Raw genomic sequence first — 25,541 nt, 5'->3', positions numbered from 1 at the left:
ATATGAGTCTGATTTTCAAAGGGACAACAACCATAGTTTTCCACTGGAGATAAAATTCCTTCAGGCCAAATCTGACTGAAGAGATGCAAGAGAAAGTCTAGTGTTGAAGGATGTTCATAACAGAACATGCAAACTTGTACATCATCAGGCCCAGCTGGTACAAGTTGAAATCTTGATAGCACCCATGTGGATTCTCTTAACCCGAAGGTAACAATGTACAATCGTAAGTATGAGAGGTGAAGCCTAGTGGTGTTCCCCATGGGAACACAAGAAAAGTGATGTCTAATTGCTGAAGCTGTGTCAACAATGTGGGCTAATTCTTTGCCAGCAATGTTAAGGATGGGAGCTAGGTCAAGTGTGTATGTACTTGCCTCGTGATGCCCACTTTTTTTTTTTTCCCCATTCTATATAGACACAGACGTAGGCACACCAACAAATTCGTAACGTAAATGACCACTGCCTTGCTAGCAAGTAAGATAATAATTTGCAGTATGACTGTGATTGAAGCAGCACCATGTAGCACATTTCAAACAAATGGCATGAGCAAAGTTGAGAGACCGCCATATGTTATGTGCACAGCTGCAGAAAACACAAACACTGAAGAGTTGCAACACTTGTCTGAAGAGGTGGTATCAGAAGAATACTAAGGAGGAGGGGTATGTTCAGCATGTTGAGAAGGAAGTGTAGGCTCTGGTTATAGCCAGGGTACTGCTTCTTCTGTTCTTGCCACCTTCTCACTGTTGTTGTGTTGAAGGTATTAGGTGTCTGGACATACAGTATAAAAAGATTGAAGTGAGGGGTATCTGCATGCCCAGCTTTTAGCAGAAAGGCTGCAAACTAATCTTGCTCATGTACAGGACAAGACTGTCGCCCCACCACCCCCCACACCAAAGAATTTCTTAAATCTACAGTTCTTGGCCACCTCTACCAAACAAATAAAACAACCACACACATGCACAAAATAAACAAAATATCAAAGAATATGGCAAAAATAAAGTGGAATTCAGCTATAATAAAACAGTCATTAATTTACAGTTCTTGAGCATCCTCCACCAAGCAGATACAAGCCTCCATGTGTGCACCACAAAAAAGAAACTCTGAAAAATAATAAGAATAAACAATGCAGGCATTCCTGACACTAAAATAACATTTCCTCTGTTTATTATTTATGTTTCCAGGCTTTACACATGAATTCCATTTTGATTCTTTATTCACAAAGAATTTTTATTCACACCAAAAAATAGAAGATTTAGTGTTATGCAATACTGTAACTGTATAAATAATATCAGCACATTTGTGAACTTATATCAGACCCACATCTCTACTTTTGTAATATATCTTCCATTCTATCAAATGAGACCAAGAAACTGCAATTTTTTTTTTTTTCCTCAACAAGTTGGTCGTCTCCCACCGAGGCAGGGTGACCCAAAAAAGAAAGAAAATCCCCAAAAAGAAAATACTTTCATCATCATTCAACACTTTCACCACACTCACACATTATCACTGCTTTTGCAGAGGTGCTCAGAATACAACAGTTTAGAAGCATATACGTATAAAGATACACAACATATCCCTCCAAACTGACAATATCCCAAACTGCAAATACAAACATAAAAACCATACAAAAATACACCGCAAAGTTGTTTTAATAAAAAAAAAACACGGTCAGTTTTTTCTCATTATGCACTGTGTGCTGGTGCACACTTACTACACAGATGCATTCTCTTACATCTAAGCCCAAATTTACCGCTCACAGCTTATCTGAGTGACCTGAGCTCATGACAGTACTACAGCACAGACCCAGGCTTTAAAGCCGTAAAACTATGGGACGGACCCTTAACCCTTTCAGGGTTTCGGCCATACTAGTACAGCTTACGCACCAGGGTTTTTGACGTACTAGTACACCTAAATTCTAGCGCCCTCAAATATAGTGAGAGAAAGCTGGTAGGCCTACATATGAAAGAATGGGTCTATGTGGTCAGTGTGCACAGTATAAAAAAATCCTGCAGCACACAGTGCGTAATGAGAAAAAAAAAACTTTGACCATGTTTTTGGATTAAAACAGCAACTTTGCACTGTATTTTCGTATGGTATTTATTGTTGTATTCTAGTTTTCCTGGTCTCATTCTATAGAATGGAAGACACATTACAGAAATTGAGATGATTTTGACTGATTTTACAATGAAAAGTACCTTGAAATTGAGCTCAAATTAGCAGAAATGTTCAATTTTTACCAAAGTTCAAAAGTAAACAAATCATGCTTAGTGTCCAATACACGTCAACTGGCGAGTCTAATATTCTTTCAGAAGTGCGCCGATATTATTTATACCATTTTTTACACTAATGCAGTAGTCTGCATAACAGTAAATCTTCTATTTTTTGTGAGAATAAAAATTCAAAGTGGAAAACACAAGAATGTAAGAGGGGCCTTGGGACATGGCTAATGAACAGAGGAAATGTCATTTTAGTGCCAGGAATGTCTTTCTTGTTTATTCTGGACCCTATTTGGAAATTGGCATCTTTTGAAATTTGTGTGAAATTGGCAAAATTGCTAAATTCTGACCACTGTATTGGATAGTTGAAATCGGTAAATGGGTGGTTTCTTGCACTCATTCTATAGAAAAAATGGAGTTCTAGCAAAATATTCATGATTTTTGTCGACTAGTACAGTGGAATTTGCCGAAAATAGGGCTCAAAGTGGGCAAAAATCGCTGATGCGTAAACATCGTCGAGACCGCTAACTTCGCGAGAGCATAATTCCGCAAGTTTTCCATCAAATTTCATACTTTTGGTGTCATTATGATCGGGAAAAGATTCTCTATCTTTTCAAAAGAAAGAATATTTTTTTTTTTTTTTTGAAAATTGGGCGACCCTGAGAACAAGTTTCTGAGAGGGCCTGTCGACCATGAAAGGGTTAAGGGGTTAAAAAACGACCCTTCAACGTTTCATAATGCTATGTAACCATAACCTCAAAAAAATGTTACCTCTTTGAACAGCTTTGTGAGTGAAACTTTGAAGGCTGCTAGTCTCTCAGTAGAGATCTCTTTAGGTGTAGTAGTAGATGAAGCAGCTTCACTAGTCCTGGAGGCTCTGCTAACACTGCTTCTCACTGAGGCTGGTGTTGGAGACATGGCTTCACCTTCTTCCTCGGCACTCTCAATGTCATAAGGATCATAACCTACACAACAACAAAATTCACATTAATAAATCACTTCAGTAGACCTACTCTGTAATCTACTTTAAAAACAACATGCAAACAACACAATATTTACTTGTTCTGGAGTTTATTGCCCCTGACCTCCTCTCTTACACTACACCTACATGAAAAAAAAAAGGTAAATGATTAAGAATTATTAAGAAACAGGAAGCAAAGGTAGGTAGGTGAGCAGGTAAGTGAAGATGTGGGAAGGAGGGGAAGTGATGGGGTAAGAGTGTGCATATGTACAATGGACCCCCAGTTATCGACCGGTTTGGTTATCGGCCAACTCAGTTATCAACGGGTTTTTCCACGCCTGGTTACCGGCCGTTTCGGAAGCATCCATCCGCCGGCTAGGGCAGCTTGCACTTCAGTTTCATTTTGTCTCTAGGTGGCTGAGGAAGCTTCTGCTCATACATCCAAACATTTTGCTTGTTTACCATTGTTTTTACTGGTTTTTCTTGCAGTGCACTGTGAAATAAGTAACCATGGGTCCAAAGAAAGCTCCTAGTAAAGTTCCTGTGGTAAACAGTGAGAAACGCCATGGAATTTAAGCATGAAGTGATAGAAAAGCTTGAGAGTGGTATGAAGGTGGTGGAACTTGCCAGGATGTACAGCAAGAATAAATCAACAATTACATTCATCCTGGCAAAGAAAGAACAAATCAAAGATGCTAATGTTGCAAAAGGAGTAACTTTTCTAACTAAACAAAGGCCACCAATAATGGAAAAGATGGAAAAGTTATTATTATTGTGGATTAAGGAAAAAGAATTAGTGGGAGACAGTGTTGTGGAGTCGATTATTTGTGAGAAGGCAAAGCAGTTGCATGAGGATCTTGCAAAGAAAATGCCTGGAACAAGTGCTGCAGTTTGTGAATTTAGAGCCAGCAAAGAATGGTTTGATATATTTAAGAAGCGTAGTGGCATACACAGTGTTGTAAGGCATGGTGAGGCTGCAAGTTCTGACAAATGTGCAGCTGAAAAGTATGTTCACGAATTCCAGGACTACGTAAAGGCTGAAGGATTCGAACCCCAACAAGTGTTCAATTGTGACGAAACAGGCCTGTTCTGGAAGAAAATGCCAAACAGGACCTACAATACCTGGAGTTTACCTGGAGAGAGTTCCGGGGGTCAACGCCCCCGCGGCCCGGTCTGTGACCAGGCCTCCTGGTGGATCCGAGCCTGATCAACCAGGCTGTTGCTGCTGGCTGCACGCAAACCAACGTACAAGCCACAGCCCGGCTGATCAGGAACCGACTTTAGGTGCTTGTCCAGTGCCAGCTTGAAGACTGCCAGGGGTCTGTTGGTAATCCCCCTTATGTATGCTGGGAGGCAGTTGAACAGTCTCGGGCCCCATTACCCATAAGGAAAAGGCACTGCCAGGACACAAGCCTATAAAAGACAGGCTTCTTCTTTTGTTGTGTGGTAATGCTAGTGGGGATTTCAAAGTGAAGCTTTTACTCGTGTATCACTCAGAAAATCCCAGAGTGTTCAAGAAAAACAATGTAATGAAGAATAGATTGTGTGTGATGTGGAAAGCTAATCATAAGGCATGGGTCACAAGGCAAATTTTCAAAGAGTGGGTTAATGATGTGTTTGGCCCAAGTGTGAAAAAATACTTCCTGGAAAAGAAATTGCCACTCAAGTGCCTCCTGTTACTGGACAATGCTCCTGCACATCCTCCAGACTTGCAAGACCAAGTGTTTAGGGACTTCAGTTTCATCACAGTTAAGTTCTTGCCACCTAACACCACTCCTTTCCTCCAGCCCATGGACCAGCAGGCCATTTCTAACTTCAAAAAACTCTACACAAAAGCAGTGTTTCAAAAGTGCTTTGAAGTACTGGGGAAGTCCCTGGGGTTGGAGGTGAGTGGCAAGGATGTGGATGAGTTGGTGGAGGACCACAGGGAAGAGCTTACCACTGAAGAGCTGCAAGAGCTTCAACTTGAACAGCAACAGACTGGAGCTGAGGAACTTGCTTCAGAAGAGGAGGAAGAGAGTGAAAGAGGTGCCTTCTTCAGAGATTAAAGAGGTGTGTGCATGTGGATTAGGGTGCAAGCTTTTGTAGAGAAACACCACCCTGACAAAGCTGAAACAAGCCATATCTGCAACAATGTTTAGTGGCAAAACCCTGTCCCACTTCAGGAAAATCTTTAAGAGATGCCAGAAACAGAACACTCTGGACAGTTATTTTGTGAGACAGGATCCAGTGACTCTCAAGCTGGTCCTAGTGGCAATAAAAGACAGAAGGGAAGTAACCCCAGAGAAGGCTTTGCTACCTAGTCTTTATGGAGGGGGATTCCCCTTCCAAACACTAACTCCTCCCTCTTTCCTCCTCCCTATCTTCCAGAAGCCAGCATTAGCCATCAATAAAGGTATGTAATACTTACATAATTGTTAATTTTTTTTTTGTGAATATTTTTATTTGGAACGGATTAATTGTATTTCCATTAATTCTTTTTTTTATTATCACACTGGCCGATTCCCACCAAGGCAGGGCGGCCCGAAAAAGAAAAACTTTCACCATCATTCACTCCACCACTGTCTTGCCAGAAGGGTGCTTTACACTACAGTTTTTAAACTGCAACATTAACACCCCTCCTTCAGAGTGCAGGCACTGTACTCCCCATCTCCAGGACTCAAGTCCGGCCTGCCGGTTTCCCTGAATCCCTTCATAAATGTTACTTTGCTCACATTCCAACAGCATGTCAAGTATTAAAAACCATTTGTCTCCATTCACTCCTATCAAACACGCTCACGCATGCCTGCTGGAAGTCCAAGCCCCTCGCACACAAAACCTCCTTTACCCCCTCCCTCCAACCTTTCCTAGGCCGACCCCTACCCTGCCTTCCTTCCACTACAGACTGATACACTCTTGAAGTCACTCTTTCGCTCCATTCTCTCTACATGTCCGAACCACCTCAACAACCCTTCCTCAGCCCTCTGGACAACAGTTTTGGTAATCCCGCACCTCCTCCTAACTTCCAAACTACGAATTCTCTGCATTATATTCACACCACACATTGCCCTCAGACATGACATCTCCACTGCCTCCAGCTTCTCCTCGCTGCAACATTCATCACCCATGCTTCACACCCATATAAGAGCGTTGGTAAAACTATACTCTCATACATTCCCCTCTTTGCCTCCAAGGACAAAGTTCTTTGTCTCCACAGACTCCTAAGTGCACCACTCACCCTTTTCCCCTCATCAATTCTATGATTCACCTCATCTTTCATTGACCCATCCGCTGACACGTCCACTCCCAAATATCTGAATACATTCACTTCCTCCATACTCTCTCCCTCCAATCTGATATCCAATCTTTCATCACCTAATCTTTTTTGTTATCCTCATAACCTTACTCTTTCCTTTATTCACTTTTAATTTTCTTCTTTTGCACACCCTACCAAATTCATCCACCAATTTCTGCAACTTCTCTTCAGAATCTCCCAAGAGCACAGTGTCATCAGCAAAGAGCAACTGTCACAACTCCCACTTTATGTGTGATTCTTTATCTTTTAACTCCACGCCTCTTGCCAAGACCCTCGCATTTACTTCTCTTACAACCCCATCTATAAATATATTAAACAACCACGGTGACATCACACATCCTTGTCTAAGGCCTACTTTTACTGGGAAATAATTTCCCTCTTTCCTACATACTCTAACTTGAGCCTCACTATCCTCGTAAAAACTCTTCACTGCTTTCAGTAACCTACCTCCTACACCATACACCTGCAACATCTGCCACATTGCCCCCCTATCCACCCTGTCATACGCCTTTTCCAAATCCATAAATGCCACAAAGACCTCTTTAGCCTTATCTAAATACTGTTCACTTATATGTTTCACTGTAAACACCTGGTCCACACACCCCCTACCTTTCCTAAAGCCTCCTTGTTTATCTGCTATCCTATTCTCCGTCTTACTCTTAATTCTTTCAATAATAACTCTACCATACACTTTACCAGGTATACTCAACAGACTTATCCCCCTATAATTTTTGCACTCTCTTTTGTCCCCTTTGCCATTATACAAAGGAACTATGCATGCTCTCTGCCAATCCCTAGGTACCTTACCCTCTTCCATGCATTTATTAAATAATTGCACCAACCACTCCAAAACTATATCCCCACCTGCTTTTAACATTTCTATCTTTATCCCATCAATCCCGGCTGCCTTACCCCCTTTCATTTTACCTACTGCCTCACGAACTTCCCCCACACTCACAACTGGTTCTTCCTCACTCCTACAAGATGTTATTCCTCCTTGCTCTATACATGAAATCACAGCTTCCTTATCTTCATCAACATTTAACAATTCCTCAAAATATTCCCTCCATCTCCCCAATACCTCTAACTCTCCATTTAATAACTCTCCTCTCCTATTTTTAATTCTTATGGGAAATATTAATTCTGTTATCAGCCATTTCGGTTATCAACCGACCTTCTGGAACAGATTACGGCCGATAACTGGGGGTCCACTGTATATGCAAGAAAGGGAGATATAGAGACAAAGACATGAGAGACAGAGACAAAAGAGACAATGAGACAGACAGACTCACCAATATATGGTTGCATGGTTCAAGTCTCTGCTCTTGGCCCCATCTCTCATCTTTTTGCTAGCTGTTGCTTGGTTTACTCTCTCATGGCTTCAAGACTGAGGCCCAGTAACTAACAAATGGTAACTGACTAACAAACTATATCTCTCTTCCTTATATGGTTACCCAACATGCCACAATGATTGTACCTCCCAATTTAGTTACCCAGCATCATGCCAGGATGATTATACCTCCCTATATGGTTACCCAGCATCATGCCAGCATGATTGTACCTCCCTATATGGTTACCCAACATGCCAGGATGATTGTACCTCCCTATATGGTTACCCAGCATCATGCCAGGATGACTACCTCCCTAAATGGTTACCAAGCTACAATCTATGGTATTCTTACACAGAATGAAGGTTAACTGGGTGTCAAATGTAACATTTTAATACACCAGCTGTTCCCTAGTGAGGTAGGGCAATATAGTCATTGTTCATTCAATGACTATTGCCAGAAGTGTGTTTATATCACAGTCAGATGGTACTCTAAAGTACAACATTCCCAACCATCATTGAGTGTCCAGGCACTGGTGCTCCCACCTCCAGGACTTAAGTCTAGGTAACCAGATGCTCTAAATCCCTTCATAAATGTTACTAACAGAATGTCAAAGCATAAAATAAAACCATGTCTGACTCTCCACAAATCACTCTCACTCAGGAGACTGAAACTTATGACTAAGTTGCAGTCCTACTTGGACCAAAACACTGTCATTAATTTCATTCTCCTGATTGTGTTATTTGTGTAGTGTTCCAGTCACGGTACTGTGACTTTTTATTCCTCGTGTGACTGCCGTAGTGCTGGGAGTGACAATACCTCAGGACTGGGAGTTAGTCAGGTTTAATGTGAGGAAGGGGAAGACAAGTTCCAATGCTTGTCACAAGAGGTCTTCACCAGCACAGAAGATCCAATAAGCAGAGTACAAAGACCAACCTTCATCACCAGGCTGCTTCTTGGTCTTCTTGACCTTCTTTGTCTTCTTCTCTGCCTCTCCTGTGCCTCTTCTCTTTCTCTTCCTCCCACCTTCCTCCTCCTCCCTGTTGTCATCTTCCTCTTCTGGTTCTGTATCACTCTCTTCATCATTCTTACGCCTCTTCTTCCTCTCCATCACCTGCAATCAAGAGTATATATTTAAGAGACAGTCACTCCATGCTACATACACACTATGTGATGTGGTCACTATGCTACATACACACTATGTGATGTGGTCACTATGCTACATACACACTATGTAATGTGGTCACTCCATGCTACATACACACTATGTAATGTGGTCACTCCATGCTACATACACACTATGTGAAGTGGTCACTCCATGCAACACACAATGTACTGTGAAAGGTAGGTATCAAGAGAAAGAAAAGAGGATTAACATTCATGTTAGGAATGTGTTGATATGTGGTAATTCAACAAGACAGTTGTCAAGTTGAAAGAAGGGTAGTTTAACCAGTTTACAAGTGACTGATCTTTAACATGACAAAAAGAATTATTCGTGTCAGCAGAGAAGGAACACACACACGCTCAGCAACATACTGGAGAGGGAACAAGGAGCATGAAAGGGAGCATACACTGGAACATCAGAGGCAGGGAAAAGGGACAGGGGGGAAGAAGTATGAACCAGATTAGTGACAAGATTACAATAAATAATAACAATAATAATAAAATTTTGGAGGGAGTTAGTGACAAGATTACAATAAATAATAACAATAATAATAAAATTTTGGAGGGAGTTAAACAAGTTAAGAAAGCCTAGGGAAAGTATGGATTTGTCAGTTAAAAACAGAGTAGGGGAGTTAGTAGATGGGGAGATGGAGGTATTAGGTAGATGGCGAGAATATTTTGAGGAACTTTTAAATGTTAAGGAAGAAACAGAGGCAGTAATTTCATGCACTGGTCAGGGAGGTATACCATCTTTTAGGAGTGAAGAAGAGCAGAATGTAAGTGTGGGGGAGGTACGCGAGGCATTACGTAAAATGAAAGGGGGTAAAGCAGCTGGAACTGATGGGATCATGACAGAAATGTTAAAAGCAGGGGGGGATATAGTGTTGGAGTGGTTGGTATTTTTGTTTAATAAATGTATGAAAGAGGGGAAGGTACCTAGGGATTGGCAGAGAGCATGTATAGTCCCTTTATAATAATAAAGGGAAAGGGGACAAGAGAGACTGTAAAAATTATAGGGGAATAAGTTTACTGAGTATACCAGGAAAAGTGTACGGTAGGGTTATAATTGAAAGAATTAGAGGTAAGACAGAATGTAGGATTGCGGATGAGCAAGAAGGTTTCAGAGTGGGTAGGGGATGTGTAGATCAAGTGTTTTACATTGAAGCATATATATGAACAGTATTTAGATAAAGGTAGGGAAGTTTTTATTGCATTTATGGATATAGAAAAGGCATATGATAGAGTGGATAGAGGAGCAATGTGGCAGATGTTGCAAGTACAGTGGACCCCCGGTTAACGAACTTTTTTCATTCCAGTAGTATGTTCAGGTGCCAGTACTGACCGAATTTTTTCCCATAAGGAATATTGTGAAGTAGATTAGTCCATTTCAGACCCCCAAACATACACGTACAAACGCACTTACATAAATACACTTACATAATTGGTCGCATTTGGAGGTGATCGTTAAGCGGGGGTCCACTGTATATGGAATAGGTGGTAAGTTATTAAATGCTGTAAAGAGTTTTTATGAGGATGGTGAGGCTCAGGTTAGGGTGTGTAGAAGAGAGGGAGACTACTTCCCAGTAAAAGTAGGTCTTAGACAGGGATGTGTAATGTCACCATGGTTGTTTAATATATTTATAGATGGGGTTGTAAAGGAAGTAAATGCTAGGGTGTTCGGGAGAGGGGTGGAATTAAATTTTGGGGAATCAAATTCAAAATGGGAATTGACACATTTACTTTTTGCTGATGATACTGTGCTTATGGGAGATTCTAAAGAAAAATTGCAAAGGTTAGTGGATGAGTTTGGGAGTGTGTGTAAAGGTAGAAAGTTGAAAGTGAACATAGAAAAGAGTAAGGTGATGAGGGTGTCAAATGATTTAGATAAAGAAAAATACTTTCATCATCATTCAACACTTTCACCACACTCGCACATTATCACTCTTTTTGCAGAGGTGCTCAGAATACAACAGTTTAGAAGCATACACATATAAAGATACACAATATATCCCTCCAAACTGCCAATATCCCAAACCCCTCCTTTAAAGTGCAGGCACTGTACTTCCCATTTCCAGGACTCAAGTCCGACTATATGAAAATAACCGGTTTCCCTGAATCCCTTCACTAAATATTACCCTGCTCACACTCCAACAGATCGTCAGGTCCCAAGTACCATTCGTCTCCATTCACTCCTATCTAACACGCTCACGCACGCTTGCTGGAAGTCCAAGCCCCTTGCCCACAAAACCTCCTTTACCCACTCTCTCCAACCCTTTCGAGGACGACCCCTACCCCGCCTTCCTTCCCCTATAGATTTATATGCTTTCCATGTCATTCTACTTTGATTCATTCTCTCTAAATGACCAAACCACCTCAACAACCCCTCTTCTGCCCTCTGACTAATACTTTTATTAACTCCACACCTTTTCCTAATTTCCACACTCCGAATTTTCTGCATAATATTTACACCACACATTGCCCTTAAACAGGACATCTCCACTGCCTCCAACAGTCTCCTCGCTGCTGCAATTACTTAAGATAATTACCAAGCACAAAGGCGGCAAGTCCGTAACCTGTATTCATTTTACTGGTCTATAGTTACACTAATTATTTGTTTATTTACTTATTCAGTGATTTTTTTTTTTTTTTCCCAACAAGTCGGTCGTCTCCCACCGAGGCAGGGTGACCCAAAAAAAGAAAGAAAATCCCCAAAAAGAAAATACTTTCATCATCATTCAACACTTTCACCACACTCACACATTATCACTGCTTTTGCAGAGGTGCTCAGAATATAACAGTTTAGAAGCATATACGTATAGAGATACACAACATATCCCTCCAAACTGCCAATATCCCAAACCCCTCCTTTAAAGTGCAGGCATTGTACTTCCCATTTCCAGGACTCAAGTCCGACTATATGAAAATAACCGGTTTCCCTGAATCCCTTCACTAAATATTACCCTGCTCACACTCCAACAGATCGTCAGGTCCCAAGTATCATTCGTCTCCATTCACTCCTATCTAACACGCTCATGCACGCTTGCTGGAAGTCCAAGCCCCTCACCCACAAAACCTCCTTTACCCCCTCTTTCCAACCCTTTCGAGGACGACCCCTACCCCTCTTTCCTTCCCCTATAGATTTATATGCTTTCCATGTCATTCTACTTTGATCCATTCTCTCTAAATGACCAAACCACCTCAACAACCCCTCTTCTGCCCTCTGACTAATGCTTTTATTAACTCCACACCTTCTCCTAACTTCCACACTCCGAATTTTCTGCATAATATTTACACCACACGTTGCCCTTAGACAGGACATCTCCACTGCCTCCAACCGTCTCCTCGCTGCTGCATTTACCACCCAAGCTTCACATCCATATAAGAGTGTTGGTACTACTATACTTTCATACATTCCCTTCTTTGCCTCCATAGATAACGTTTTTTGACTCCACATATACCTCAACGCACCACTCACCTTTTTTCCCTCATCAATTCTATGATTAACCTCATCCTTCATAAATCCATCCGCCGACACGTCAACTCCCAAGTATCTGAAAACATTCACTTCTTCCATACTCCTCCTCCCCAATTTGATATCCAATTTTTCTTGATCTAAATCATTTGATACCCTCATCACCTTCCTCTTTTCTATGTTCACTTTCAACTTTCTACCTTTACACACATTCTCAAACTCATCCACTAACCTTTGCAATTTTTCTTTAGAATCTCCCATAAGCACAGTATCATCAGCAAAAAATAACTGTGTCAATTCCCATTTTGAATTTGATTCCCCATAATTTAATCCCACCCCTCTCCCGAACACCCTAGCATTTACTTCTTTTACAACCCCATCTATAAATATATTAAACAACCATGGTGACATTACACATCCCTGTCTAAGACCTACTTTTACCGGGAAGTATTTATTTACTTGTTTATTTATCATATCATATTTGACTTAGGATATTTTTGAATTACAAGAGGTTTGTTGGAACATAACCCCATCATAAGTCAAGGACCATCTTTATGTGGAAACAGTCAGCAGCTAAACTGTCTCCATTTTATATCTTAACTCTCCGGTACATATATTATTATATTCACAGGGAAGCAGTAAAGCAAGAGGAAGAGGAGATAATCTTCTCTGACACACGAGAAACTTTCCCTCGGGTCAGAGCAGATTACCTCTTATTCCTCTTCCTTTAGTGCAGTGGTTCCCAAACTGGGGGTAAATTACCCCCTGGGGGTAATTTAACCATTTTTGGGGGGTAATGCAGGAGTGACAGAAAAAAAGTTATGAATTCTGAAAATCAAGAAAACAATGCGGTACCCGGTATGAGGATTATTGTTAACTTTGTCTTAGTATATAAAGTTGTAAAGTAAACCTATTATAAGTAAGTAATAAAGTTAAACCAAATAACAATAAACATCAAAAACTAATATACAGTATTAGAAAAGAAGAAATATATAGCTAAGTGTGTAGAAACCCAAAAGTATTTTGACAAGTATGCTTCAGGACAAAAGTCACTCAGTAGCCCAGATCGACCTGTCCAGTATGTGTCACTCACTTACTGAGGCTGCCTCTATTTCACACTGTCAGTTTATCTGTGAGCATCAGCCGAGGTAGACATAAGCTGGTATGTATGTGTACTGCCCTGTGCAGTATATAGTTAGTATTTACCCACTGTTACTGTGAATTTGTAGCTATTATTAATTTTATATATAATGTATGTGTGGTTCTTACGTTTTCAATGGTTTTGCTAGGATTAGCAGAGTATGCGAGGCTGTATACGTTCATGTTTAGCCATATATATCAATAATAACATTTTGTGAAAGGGGTAACATGCTTTATGTGGCATGTTAAATTGGGTAACAAGCTGAAAAAGTTTGGGAACCACTGCTTTAGTGCTTCCCTCCTCCTCCTCCTCCTGACCCACGGAATGGTACTTTGATTTTCTTTGCTCAAGACCCATTTATCAGCATACATGCATACACCTGCCCTTAAAGGAATCGAGTCAAATAAAATGTAGCACATTAGTGAAACAATAGCACTAATAATGACCCACTGGTAGTAATACTAATAATGAAACACTGATAATGACAAATATTGACCCACTGATAAAGGCACAAATAATGACCCACTGATAATGGCACAAATAATGACCCACTGATAATGCATAAATAATGACCCACTGGTAGTAGTACTAATGAGGACCCACTGTTAATAGGACTAATAACAACTGGTAGTAATGTTACAAGTAACGACTCACTGCTAATGACGCACCTTTTTAAAGTAGGCATATGACACCATCTCGATGGCAGCTTCAGCGTCTTGCACTGTTACATAACGGGAAAGTCTGCTTTTTGAATGAGCTGTAGAGAGACGAATGAGCGTCTCCAGGGCACGGGCAGTTACTGGCTGTGTCTGGAAAAGAAGAACCAACTTTAGTATGGTGGTGTAATGTTTGTTCAGACATCTACAAATAAACAAATACTCATTACTGACAAGGCCAGCTATATAGTATAACGTTTGGAAATAATTTTTTTTTTTTTAACTAAATATAAATATAAATAATTAACACATTGAAAGACAAGAAAAGAGGAAATTTATGGGTTGTCACCTAAGCTTATCACACAGGAAGGAGGGGTAGGGGCCGTCCTAGAAAAGGTTAGAGGGAGAGAGTAAAGGAGGCTTTGTGGGCGAGGGGCTTGGACTTCCAGCAAGCATGTGTGAACGTGTTAGATAAGAGTGAATGGAGACAAATGGTTTTTGGGACCTGACAAGCTGCTGGAGTGTGAGCAGGGTAATACTTAGTGAAGAGATTCAGGGACTTGAGTACTGGAAATGGGAAGTACAATGCCTGCACTTTAAAGGAGAGGTTTGAGATATTGGAAGTTTCGAGGGGCATGTTATCTATCTTTATACTATACGCTTCTAAACAGTTTCATCTGGGCATCTCTGCAAAGACAGTGATAATGTGTGAGCGAGGTGAAAGTGTTGAATGATGATGAAAGTATTTTCTTTTTGGGGATTTTCTTTTTTTTTTTTGGGTCACCCTGCCTCGGTGGGAGACAACCGACTTGTTTAAAAAAATAAAGGTGTAAATTAAAAAAATGAGTTGTGTACAATAGGTTTTTTTTTTTTTTTTTTCAACAAGTCGGTCGTCTCCCACCGAGGCAGGGTGACCCAAAAAAGAAAAAATCCCCAAAAAGAAAATACTATCATCATCATTCAACACTTTCACCACACTCACACATTATCACTGCTTTTGCAGAGGTGCTCAGAATACAACAGTTTAGAAGCATATACGTATAAAGATACACAACATATCCCTCCAAACTGCCAATATCCCAAAACCCCTCCTTTAAAGTGCAGGCATTGTACTTCCCATTTCCAGGACTCAAGTCCGACTATATGAAAATAACCGGTTTCCCTGAATCCCTTCACTAAATATTACCCTGCTCACACTCCAACAGATCGTCAGGTCCCAAGTATCATTCGTCTCCATTCACTCCTATCAAACACGCTCATGCACGCTTGCTAGAAGTCCAAGCCCCTCGCCCACAAAACCTCCTTTACCCCCTCTTTCCAACCCTTTCGAGGACGACCCCTACCCCTCTTTCCTTCCCCTATAGATTTATATGCTTTCCATGTCATTCTACTTTGATCCATTCTCTCTAAATGACCAAACCACCTCAACAACCCCTCTTCTGCCCTCTGACTAATGCTTTTATTAACTCCACACCTTCTCCTAATTTCCACACTCCGAATTTTCTGCATAATATTTACACCACACATTGCCCTTAGACAGGACATCTCCACTGCCTCCAACCGTCTCCTCGCTGCTGCATTTACCACCCAAGCTTCACATCCATATAAGAGTGTTGGTACTACTATACTTTCATACATTCCCTTCTTTGCCTCCATAGATAACGTTTTTTGACTCCACATATACCTCAACGCACCACTCACCTTTTTTCCCTCATCAATTCTATGATTAACCTCATCCTTCATAAATCCATCTACCGACATGTCAACTCCCAAGTATCTGAAAACATTCACTTCTTCCATACTCCTCCTCCCCAATTTGATATCCAATTTTTCTTTATCTAAATCATTTGACACCCTCATCACCTTACTCTTTTCTATGTTCACTTTCAACTTTCTACCTTTACACACATTCCCAAATTCATCCACTAACCTTTGCAATTTTTCTTATTAAATGGAGAGTTAGAGGTATTGGGAAGATGGAAGGAATATTTTGAGGAATTGTTAAATGTTGATGAAGATAGGGAAGCTGTGATTTCGTGTATAGGGCAAGGAGGAATAACATCTTGTAGGAGTGAGGAAGAGCAAGTTGTGAGTGTGGGGGAAGTTCGTGAGGCAGTAAGTAAAATGAAAGGGGGTAAGGCAGCGGAGATTGATGGGATAAAGATAGAAATGTTAAAGGCAGGTGGGGATATAGTTTTGGAGTGGTTGGTGCAATTATTTAATAAATGTATGGAAGAGGGTAAGGTACCTAGGGATTGGCAGAGAGCATGCATAATTCCTTTGTATAAAGGCAAAGGGGACAAAAGAGTGCAAAAATTATAGGGGGAGAAGTCTGTCGAGTCCTAGGTAGTAGGTTGGTAAACAGCAACCGCCCAGGGAGGTATTACCGTCCTGCCAAGTGAGTGCACAACGAAAGCCATGATGGTAGGATTGCTGGTGCCTTTTGTCTGTCTCATAAACATGCAAGATTTCAGGTATGTCTTGCTACTTCTACTTGCACTTAGATCACACTACACACACTACACATGCCACTGTGCAGCACGACCGACACCACGTGCCACCGTGCGGCACAAGCAACGCTACATGCTACCGTGTGGCACAAGCAACGCTACATGCTACCGTGCGGCACAACCAACGCTACATGCTACCGTGCGGCACAACCAACGCTACATGCTACCGTGCGGCACAACCAACGCTACATGCTACCGTGCGGCACAAGCAACGCTACATGCTACCGTGCGGCACAAGCAACGCTACATGCTACCGTGCGGCACAAGCAACGCTACATGCTACCGTGCGGCACAAGCAACGCTACATGCTACCGTGCGGCACAAGCAACGCTACATGCTACCGTGCGGCACAAGCAACGCTACATGCTACCGTGCGGCACAAGCAACGCTACATGCTACCGTGCGGCACAAGCAACGCTACATGCTACCGTGCGGCACAAGCAACGCTACATGCTACCGTGCGGCACAAGCAACGCTACATGCTACCGTGCGGCACAAGCAACGCTACATGCTACCGTGCGGCACAAGCAACGCTACATGCTACCGTGCGGCACAAGCAACGCTACATGCTACCGTGTAGCACAAGCAACGCTACATGCTACCGTGTAGCACAAGCAACACTACATGCTACCGTGTAGCACAAGCAACACTACATGCTACCGTGTAGCACAAGCAACACTACATGCTACCGTGTAGCACAAGCAACACTACATGCTACCGTGTAGCACAAGCAACACTACATGCTACCGTGTAGCACAAGCAACACTACATGCTACCATGTAGCACAACCAACACTACATGCTACCGTGTAGCACAACCAACACTACATACTACCGTGCAGCACAACCAACACTACATGCTACCATGCAGCACAACCAACACTACATGCTACCGTGTAGCACAACCAACCTGACCTGGCTGGCTACCATACCTCCTACACCTGACTTCCTACAAATAAATACAACTCACCTCTCACCCTACATTAAGACTACAAATATTTCAAGTTAAGTAATGGGTGTACTGAGTGTGTATTTTACTTTTTATTGTTTTTAATGCCTAGTTCTATTGCTAACTTAACATATGTTAGTATGAACTTGTTACCTAGCATTTATATGCATTTATAAGTGGAAAAAGTGGTGCTCTGTTTTCAGGCAATGTCTGCTCTCCAGCGGCAGCTTGAAACTTAACCTGCCATAAAAGTGGGGCCTTACTGTAGTTGTTAAACACACTGGCCATCTACCAAAAGAGAAGAAACACTTTCACCATCACTCAATCACTATCTTGGCAGAGGCATGCCATCATCCTAGCTGATTTACCTCTCCAAAATGCAATATCCCCACCCCTCTAGCATTATAATATTTCATTTATAATGATTAATGAGACCAGGTCCCAGACCAGGTTTCAGGGCTTATGATGTCTGGTAAAAACTATATGGCACATACTCCAATTAAGCAAAATATGTAGTAGGTTGGTAGACAGCAACCACCCAGGGAGGTACTACCGTCCTGCCAAGTGAGTGTAGAATGAAAGCCTGTAATTGTTTTACATGATGGTAGGATTGCTGATGTCTTTTGTCTGTCTCACAAATATGCAAGATTACAGGTATATCTTGCTACTTATACTTACACTTAGGTCACACTACACATACATGTACACATTTATTTATACACACTCATCTGAGTTTTCTTTGATTTTATCTTAATAGTTCTTAGTCTTGTTACTTTTTCTTTTATATCCATGGGGAAGTGGAACAAGAATCTTTCCTCCGTAAGCCATGCGTGTTGTAAAAGTCAACTAAAATGCCGGGAACAATGGGCTAGTAACCCCTTTTCCTGTAAAGATTACTAAAAAGAATAAGAAGAAAATTGTCAAAGTGGGAAGTCTGAATGTGCGTGGATGTTGTGCAAATGATAAGAAAGAGATGATTGTGGATGTTATGAATGAGAAGAAGCTGGATGTCCTGGCTTTAAGTGAAACAAAGCTGAAGGGGGTGGGAGAGTTTCAATGGAGAGGAATAAATGGGATTAGGTCAGGGGTTTCAAATAGAGTTAGAGCTAAAGAAGGAGTAGCAATAATGTTGAAGGATAAGCTATGGCAGGGAAAGAGGGTCTATAAATGTATTAATTCAAGGATTATGTGGAGTAAAATAAAGATTGGATGTGAAAAGTGGGTTATAATAAGCGTGTATGCACCTGGAGAAGAGAGAAGTGTAGAGGAGAGAGAGAGAGATTTTGGGATATGTTGAGTGAATGCGTGGGGAGTTTTGAATCAAGTGTGAGAGTAATGGTGGTTGGGGATTTCAATGCTAAAGTGGGTAAAAATGTTATGGAGGGAGTAGTAGGTAAATTTGGGGTGCCAGGGGTAAATGTAAATGGGGAGCCTTTAATTGACCTATGTGTAGAAAGAAATTTGGTAATAAGTAATACATATTTTATGAAAAAGAGGATAAATAAATATACAAGGTATGATGTAGCACGTAATGAAAGTAGTTTATTAGATTATGTATTGGTGGATAAAAGGTTGATGGGTAGGCTCCAGGATGTACATGTTTATAGAGGGGCAACTGATATATCGGATCATTATTTAGTTGTAGCTACTGTTAGAGTAAGAGGTAGATGGGAAAAGAGGAAGGTGGCAACAACAAGTAAGAGGGAGGTGAAAGTGTATAAACTAAGGGAGGAGGAAGTTCGGGCGAGATATAAGCGACTATTGGCAGAAAGGTGGGCTAGTGCAAAGATGAGTAGTGGGGGGGGGGTAGAAGAGGGTTGGAATAGCTTTAAAAATGCAGTATTAGAATGTGGGGCAGAAGTTTGTGGTTATAGGAGGGTGGGGGCAGGAGGAAAGAGGAGTGATTGGTGGAATGATGAAGTAAAGGGTGTGATAAAAGAGAAAAAGGTAGCTTATGAGAGGTTTTTACAAAGCAGAAGTGTTATAAGAAGAGCAGAGTATATGGAGAGTAAAAGAAAGGTGAAGAGAGTGGTGAGAGAGTGCAAAAGGAGAGCAGATGATAGAGTGGGCGAGGCACTGTCAAGAAATTTTAATGAAAATAAGAAAAAATTTTGGAGTGAGTTAAACAAGTTAAGAAAGCCTAGGGAAAGTATGGATTTGTCAGTTAAGAACAGAGTAGGGGAGTTAGTAGATGGGGAGATGGAGGTATTAGGTAGATAGCGAGAATATTTTGAGGAACTTTTAAATGTTAAGGAAGAGAGGCAGTAATTTCATGCACTGGTCAGGGAGGTATATCATCTTTTAGGAGGTACGTGAGGCATTACGTAGAATGAAAGGGGGTAAAGCAGCTGGAACTGATGGGATCATGACAGAAATGTTAAAAGCAGGGGGGATTATAGTGTTGGAGTGGTTGGTACTTTTGTTTAATAAACGTATGAAAGAGGGAAAGGTACCTAGGGATTGGCGGAGAGCATGTATAGTCCCTTTATATAAAGGGAAGGGGGACAAAAGAGATTGTAAAAATTATAGAGGAATAAGTTTACTGAGTATACCAGGAAAAGTATACGGTAGGGTTATAACTGAAATAATTAGAGGTAAGACAGAATGTAGGATTGCGGATGAGCAAGGAGGTTTCAGAGTGGGTAGGGGATGTGTAGATCAAGTGTTTACATTGAAGCATATATGTGAACAGTATTTAGATAAAGGTAGGGAAGTTTTTATTGCATTTATGGATTTAGAAAAGGCATATGATAGAGTGGTTAGAGGAGCAATGTGGCAGATGTTGCAAGTATATGGAATAGGTGGTAAGTTATTAAATGCTGTATAGAGTTTTTATGAGGATAGTGAGGCTCAGGTTAGGGTGTGTAGAAGAGAGGGAGACTACTACCCGGTAAAAGTAGGTCTTAGACAGGGATGTGTAATGTCACCATGGTTGTTTAATATATTTATAGATGGGGTTGTAAAGGAAGTAAATGCTAGGGTGTTCGGGAGAGAGGTGGGATTAAATTTTGGATAATCAAATTCAAAATGGGAATTGACACAGTTACTTTTTGCTGATGATACTGTGCTTATGGGAGATTCTAAAGAAAAATTGCAAAGGTTAGTGGATGAGTTTGGGAATGTGTGTAAAGGTAGAAAGTTGAAAGTGAACATAGAAAAGAGTAAGGTGATGAGGGTATCAAATGATTTAGATAAAGAAAAATTGGATATCAAATTGGGGAGGAGGAGTATGGAAGAAGTGAATGTTTTCAGATACTTGGGAGTTGACGTGTCGGTAGATGGATTTATGAAGGATGAGGTTAATCATAGAATTGATGAAGGAAAAAAGATGAGTGGTGCGTTGAGGTATATGTGGGTCAAAAAACATTATCTATGGAGGCAAAGAAGGGAATGTATGAAAGTATAGTAGTACCAACACTCTTATATGGGCGTGAAGCTTGGGTGGTAAATGCAGCAGCGAGGAGACGGTTGGAGGCAGTTGAGAAGTCCTGTTTAAGGGCAATGTGTGGTGTAAATATTATGCAGAAAATTCGGAGTGTGGAAATTAGGAAAAGGTGTGGAGCTAATAAAAGTATTAGTCAGAGGGCAGAAGAGGGGTTGTTGAGGTGGTTTGGTCATTTAGAGAGAATGGATCAAAGTAGAATGACATAGAAAGCATATAAATCTATAGGGGAAGGAAGGCGGGGTAGGGGTCGTCCTCGAAAGGGTTGGAGAGAGGAGGTAAAGGAGGTTTTGTGGGCAAGGGGCTTGGACTTCCAGCAAGCGTGCGTGAGCGTGTTAGATAGGAGTGAATGGAGATGAATGGTACTTGGGACCTGACGATCTGTTGGAGTGTGAGCAGGGTAATATTTAGTGAAGGGATTCAGGGAAACCGGTTATTTTCATATAGTCGGACTTGAGTCCTGGAAATGGGAAGTACAATGCCTGCATTTTAAAGGAGGGGTTTGGGATATTGGCAGTTTGGAGGGATATGTTGTGTATCTTTATATGTGTATGCTTCTAAACTGTTGTATTCTGAGCACCTCTGCAAAAACAGTGATAATGTGTGAGTGTGGTGAAAGTGTTGAATGATGAAAGTATTTTCTTTTTGGGGATTTTCTTTCTTTTTTGGGTCACCCTGCCTCGGTGGGAGACGGCCGACTTGTTGAAAAAAAAAAAAATGTTTTATATTATAGGCAAAATATTAAATGTTACCGAGATAGTAAATCACACATGCAGGCTGATACCTTTATTGCTGAGACTCTACCTAATCAGCAGGCTTCTTCATTCTATTACAGAGGACAACAATAGTGGAGGTGTAGATACGAGATGATCAGTCCCTCATCCTTCATAATGATGATGATGCAAGTGTGAGGTGGTCAGTCCCTCAGACCCCCCCCCCCTTAAATTTGCATCTTCAAGGCAAAGGGACCTATAACCTCACATCTACTTCTTGCCTACTACTGTCACCATTGTAGTTTGAAGAAATATCAGGAGAGCATGAGTGAGAGTGTAAGAGTAAGATAATGCAAGTGTGAGTGTAAAATTATGCCAGTATACACTACTGGAAACACAGGGAGTAATGGAGAATGTGTTAGTGTGTTGCTGGGTAATTAGCTGTCTCAATGTTCAATAATTAACATTTTTAATACCTTATTCACGTTGACATATTTATATCCACTCAAAATTTGAAACCATATCAACACTGCCACACTTAAGTGTTCTTATTCCTTTATTTCCTTACTAGTGTATAACAACAAAGCAGGTTAAGCAGTAAAGTGGGTGTGAGGCAGCTACAAGTTTAACATGAAACACTACAATATAAACACTACGAGTTAAACAGGCAAAACTACAAAACACTATAGGTTTAACATGCAATGCTACATGTTTAACATGCAACACTACAGGTTTAACATGCAACACTACAGGTTAAACATGCAACACCACAACACTATAGGTTTAACATACAATACTACAGGTTTAACATGCAATACTACAACAACTGCTTAATCTTGCAGCTGTAACTAACATTAAGCACAATATACCAAGATGAGACTCACTCGTGCCATATCTGCATGCTCAGTGTCCTGGGATCGTAGTCGAGAATATTCCTCGGCAATAACCTCGCAAGCTTCTCTTGTTAGACTGGGCTTGATGCTCTTAGCTATGTGAATGTACTTCCTCATGAACTTCAAACTAACAATGTTGTCTCTGAAAGCATAAAAATCAAAAACAATAAAATATCTTGCATACAATTATTACTGTTTGCTTTATTATTTTAAAATAGACATACACAAGGTGCAACAACTGCAAAAGAATATTTTTGGCTGTTAGCTAACAAGAATGACTGTATAAAAAATCTTATCAAGTTAACTGACACGTTTGAACAACAGATCAGAATTTATAAACTTCAGTTGCTTCCTAAGTTCCTTGTTTGTAAGTGTGGACATGCCTCATAAATATGTCTGTATGTGTGCAAGTGTACATGTGTGCATGTTTGGGGGGGGAGTGTAAATATGGACATGTTTAAGAGAGTAAGCATGGACATGTGTTGTATATTTTGTGAGCTAGCTCCTTGCCGGGAGGGATCACAGTAGAGATAGGATGTATTTTCTTTTCAGGTGGAGAACTGTAAACACCAATCGGCTCGCCGTCAGAAGAGGATTCCTTTATGTGAGGGATGGGAGGTTTTCTTTTAGTTCCTAGAAATGGGATAATGATTGGTCCTGGTTGCGATTCCTGCCTTGTCATGAATGGTCACGGTAGGGTGCAAGGAAAATGCGACATTGTGGTCGTGTAATGGTTCAGTTGCAAGTACTTGAAGGAATAATACCCGCTGGAGCTGTTTTCTATGCCAGGAAAACCTTACGAGGTTTGGCTCAATGGTTAATTAGCGAGGGTGACTACAGGAGCTAGTTTATTTCTAGTAGAGTACAGGAAGGCACTGGAGCCCGATATTTAGTTTTAAGGAGACATGACGGATAAGGAGGTTTCGCACCAGAGTCATTGTTATTCGTTTCTTGTGCTAGAATTTATTAAACCTACTGATCTGTGTGAATTCATATTATTTGCTATTGTATTGTAATAGAATAAAAGGGTTAGGATTAAAATAGTCTAATAACTTAGGACAAATTGTCCTAGTTCTCAGATATTTTAAATTGGGGGAGAAAGGGGGATGTGATGCAGTTCAGATGGGCTTGTGAGGTCTCTAGGGAGACCTAATTATATGGTCACACCTGCCTTAGCAAATGTCGGGTAGTCACGCCCACGTCTGAGGTCTTTTGTTCTTAACAGCGTCAGAGCTCGGCGTCAGGTCGTAACACGTGGTACATACACCATTGGGGAGGGGGTACTTTGACTACGATATAAGCCCAGGGAAGAGCGGGGCAAAGAGGTTGTTGGTGACAGGTCCGTCGAGCGAGAGCTCTGGACAGCCGCGTGTGTAGTGGACCACGCATTGGGAATCTCGGGTCAGCTGGTCGGTGAATTAAGAGTGAGTACTAGTCCGTGTTACTGATAACATCTACCCTTCCCCCTGGTAATAAGTCTCATAGGTCAATTGTTATATTGTGTAAATTTCCATCAGGATATGTTGTATTCTAGCCCTTTTATGTTATTAAGTAAACTATAGCCATAGTTCCCATTTTTATTTGTACCTTCATATGCTATTCCCTATTTTGTTAAGCACTGGGATATACAGGAGACGTGCTCACTCGCTGGGATACCTCCGGTAGAGTGGGTAGAGGTCTCACAATGTGTGTAAGTGAGGACATAAGTAAGCATGGACGTGTGTAAGTGTGAAAGCATGGATGGGATGAGGTGTGGACATATTCAACTTTGGGACGTGGATATCAGACTTGTTTGACATAATGCAAGAAGAGAGTATGTCAAGTACTTACTTCTTGGAGCGAAGACTGCCATGAAGAAGGGCATCGTATTTCTCATACATAGGAGTGTCCTCTTCCTCACCATCCTCATCCAGACCATTTGTTGATAGAACATCCACCCCGATGCCCATGGGAAGAGCTTCACCATCTTGTTCATGAGGAGATCTGTAATAATTTATAATTTTTGCTTACATCTTCCAAAATCATCACATACACAAACATTACTTACTCATGTAATCTATCTCTCTCTCTCTCTCTCTCTCACACACATGCACGCATGTGCGCACACAACACACACACGTGCACACACAACACATACACAAAACATACATACACAAAACACAAAACACACACACAAAACACACACACACAAAACACACACACAAAACACACACACACAAAACACACACACACAAAACACACACACACAAAACACACACACACACAAAACACACACACACAAAACACACACACACAAAACACACACACACACACAAAACACACACACACACACAAAACACACACACACACACACACACACACACACACAAAACACACACACACACAAAACACACACACACACAAAACACACACACACACAAAACACACACACAAAACACACACACACACACAAAACACACACACACACACAAACACACACACAAACACACACACATACAAAACACACACAAAACACAGTATTCTCAGAAGCATTCCTACCTTCAATGAACAATTACAAGTGTTTAGTTTGGTTCAGATGAGAGATCACGAAACATTCTGACTCTCCCTCAAACATCTACACCAGAATTATTAACCTTCCAGAGCAACCATCTTGTTCCTTGTATTCTAAATGATCAAGTCATCTTGACTCCTCTTCTGCCTCTTGAATTACAACTTTCATGCCACCACACCTAATTTCTTCGCTCCTTATTCTTGGTGTAATATTCACACCATACAATGACCTCAAATAAGACATCTACACTGCTT

The 25,541-nt window shown here is 41.0% G+C and overlaps 1 protein-coding gene across 1 annotated transcript in view; it reads right to left on the bottom strand.

The window, feature by feature from the left end:
• Mcm3 (minichromosome maintenance 3) overlaps positions 1–25,541 on the bottom strand; it is an 82,418-nt gene that overhangs the window by 1,063 nt on the left and 55,814 nt on the right. The window contains exons 10-14 of the mRNA XM_070079747.1: positions 24,567–24,719; positions 22,728–22,878; positions 14,243–14,383; positions 8,734–8,911; positions 2,985–3,178 (exon numbers count right to left, since the gene is read on the bottom strand). Of these exons, the coding sequence (XP_069935848.1) occupies positions 2,985–3,178; positions 8,734–8,911; positions 14,243–14,383; positions 22,728–22,878; positions 24,567–24,719 (817 nt within the window). The remainder of the gene's footprint in view (positions 1–2,984; positions 3,179–8,733; positions 8,912–14,242; positions 14,384–22,727; positions 22,879–24,566; positions 24,720–25,541) is intronic.

The sequence above is a fragment of the Cherax quadricarinatus genome, unplaced genomic scaffold (genome assembly GCF_038502225.1).
Source record: "Cherax quadricarinatus isolate ZL_2023a unplaced genomic scaffold, ASM3850222v1 Contig12, whole genome shotgun sequence".
NCBI lineage: Eukaryota > Metazoa > Arthropoda > Malacostraca > Decapoda > Parastacidae > Cherax > Cherax quadricarinatus.
Note: the sequence above shows the minus strand (reverse complement) of the source record. Positions and strands in the feature narration are given on the sequence as shown.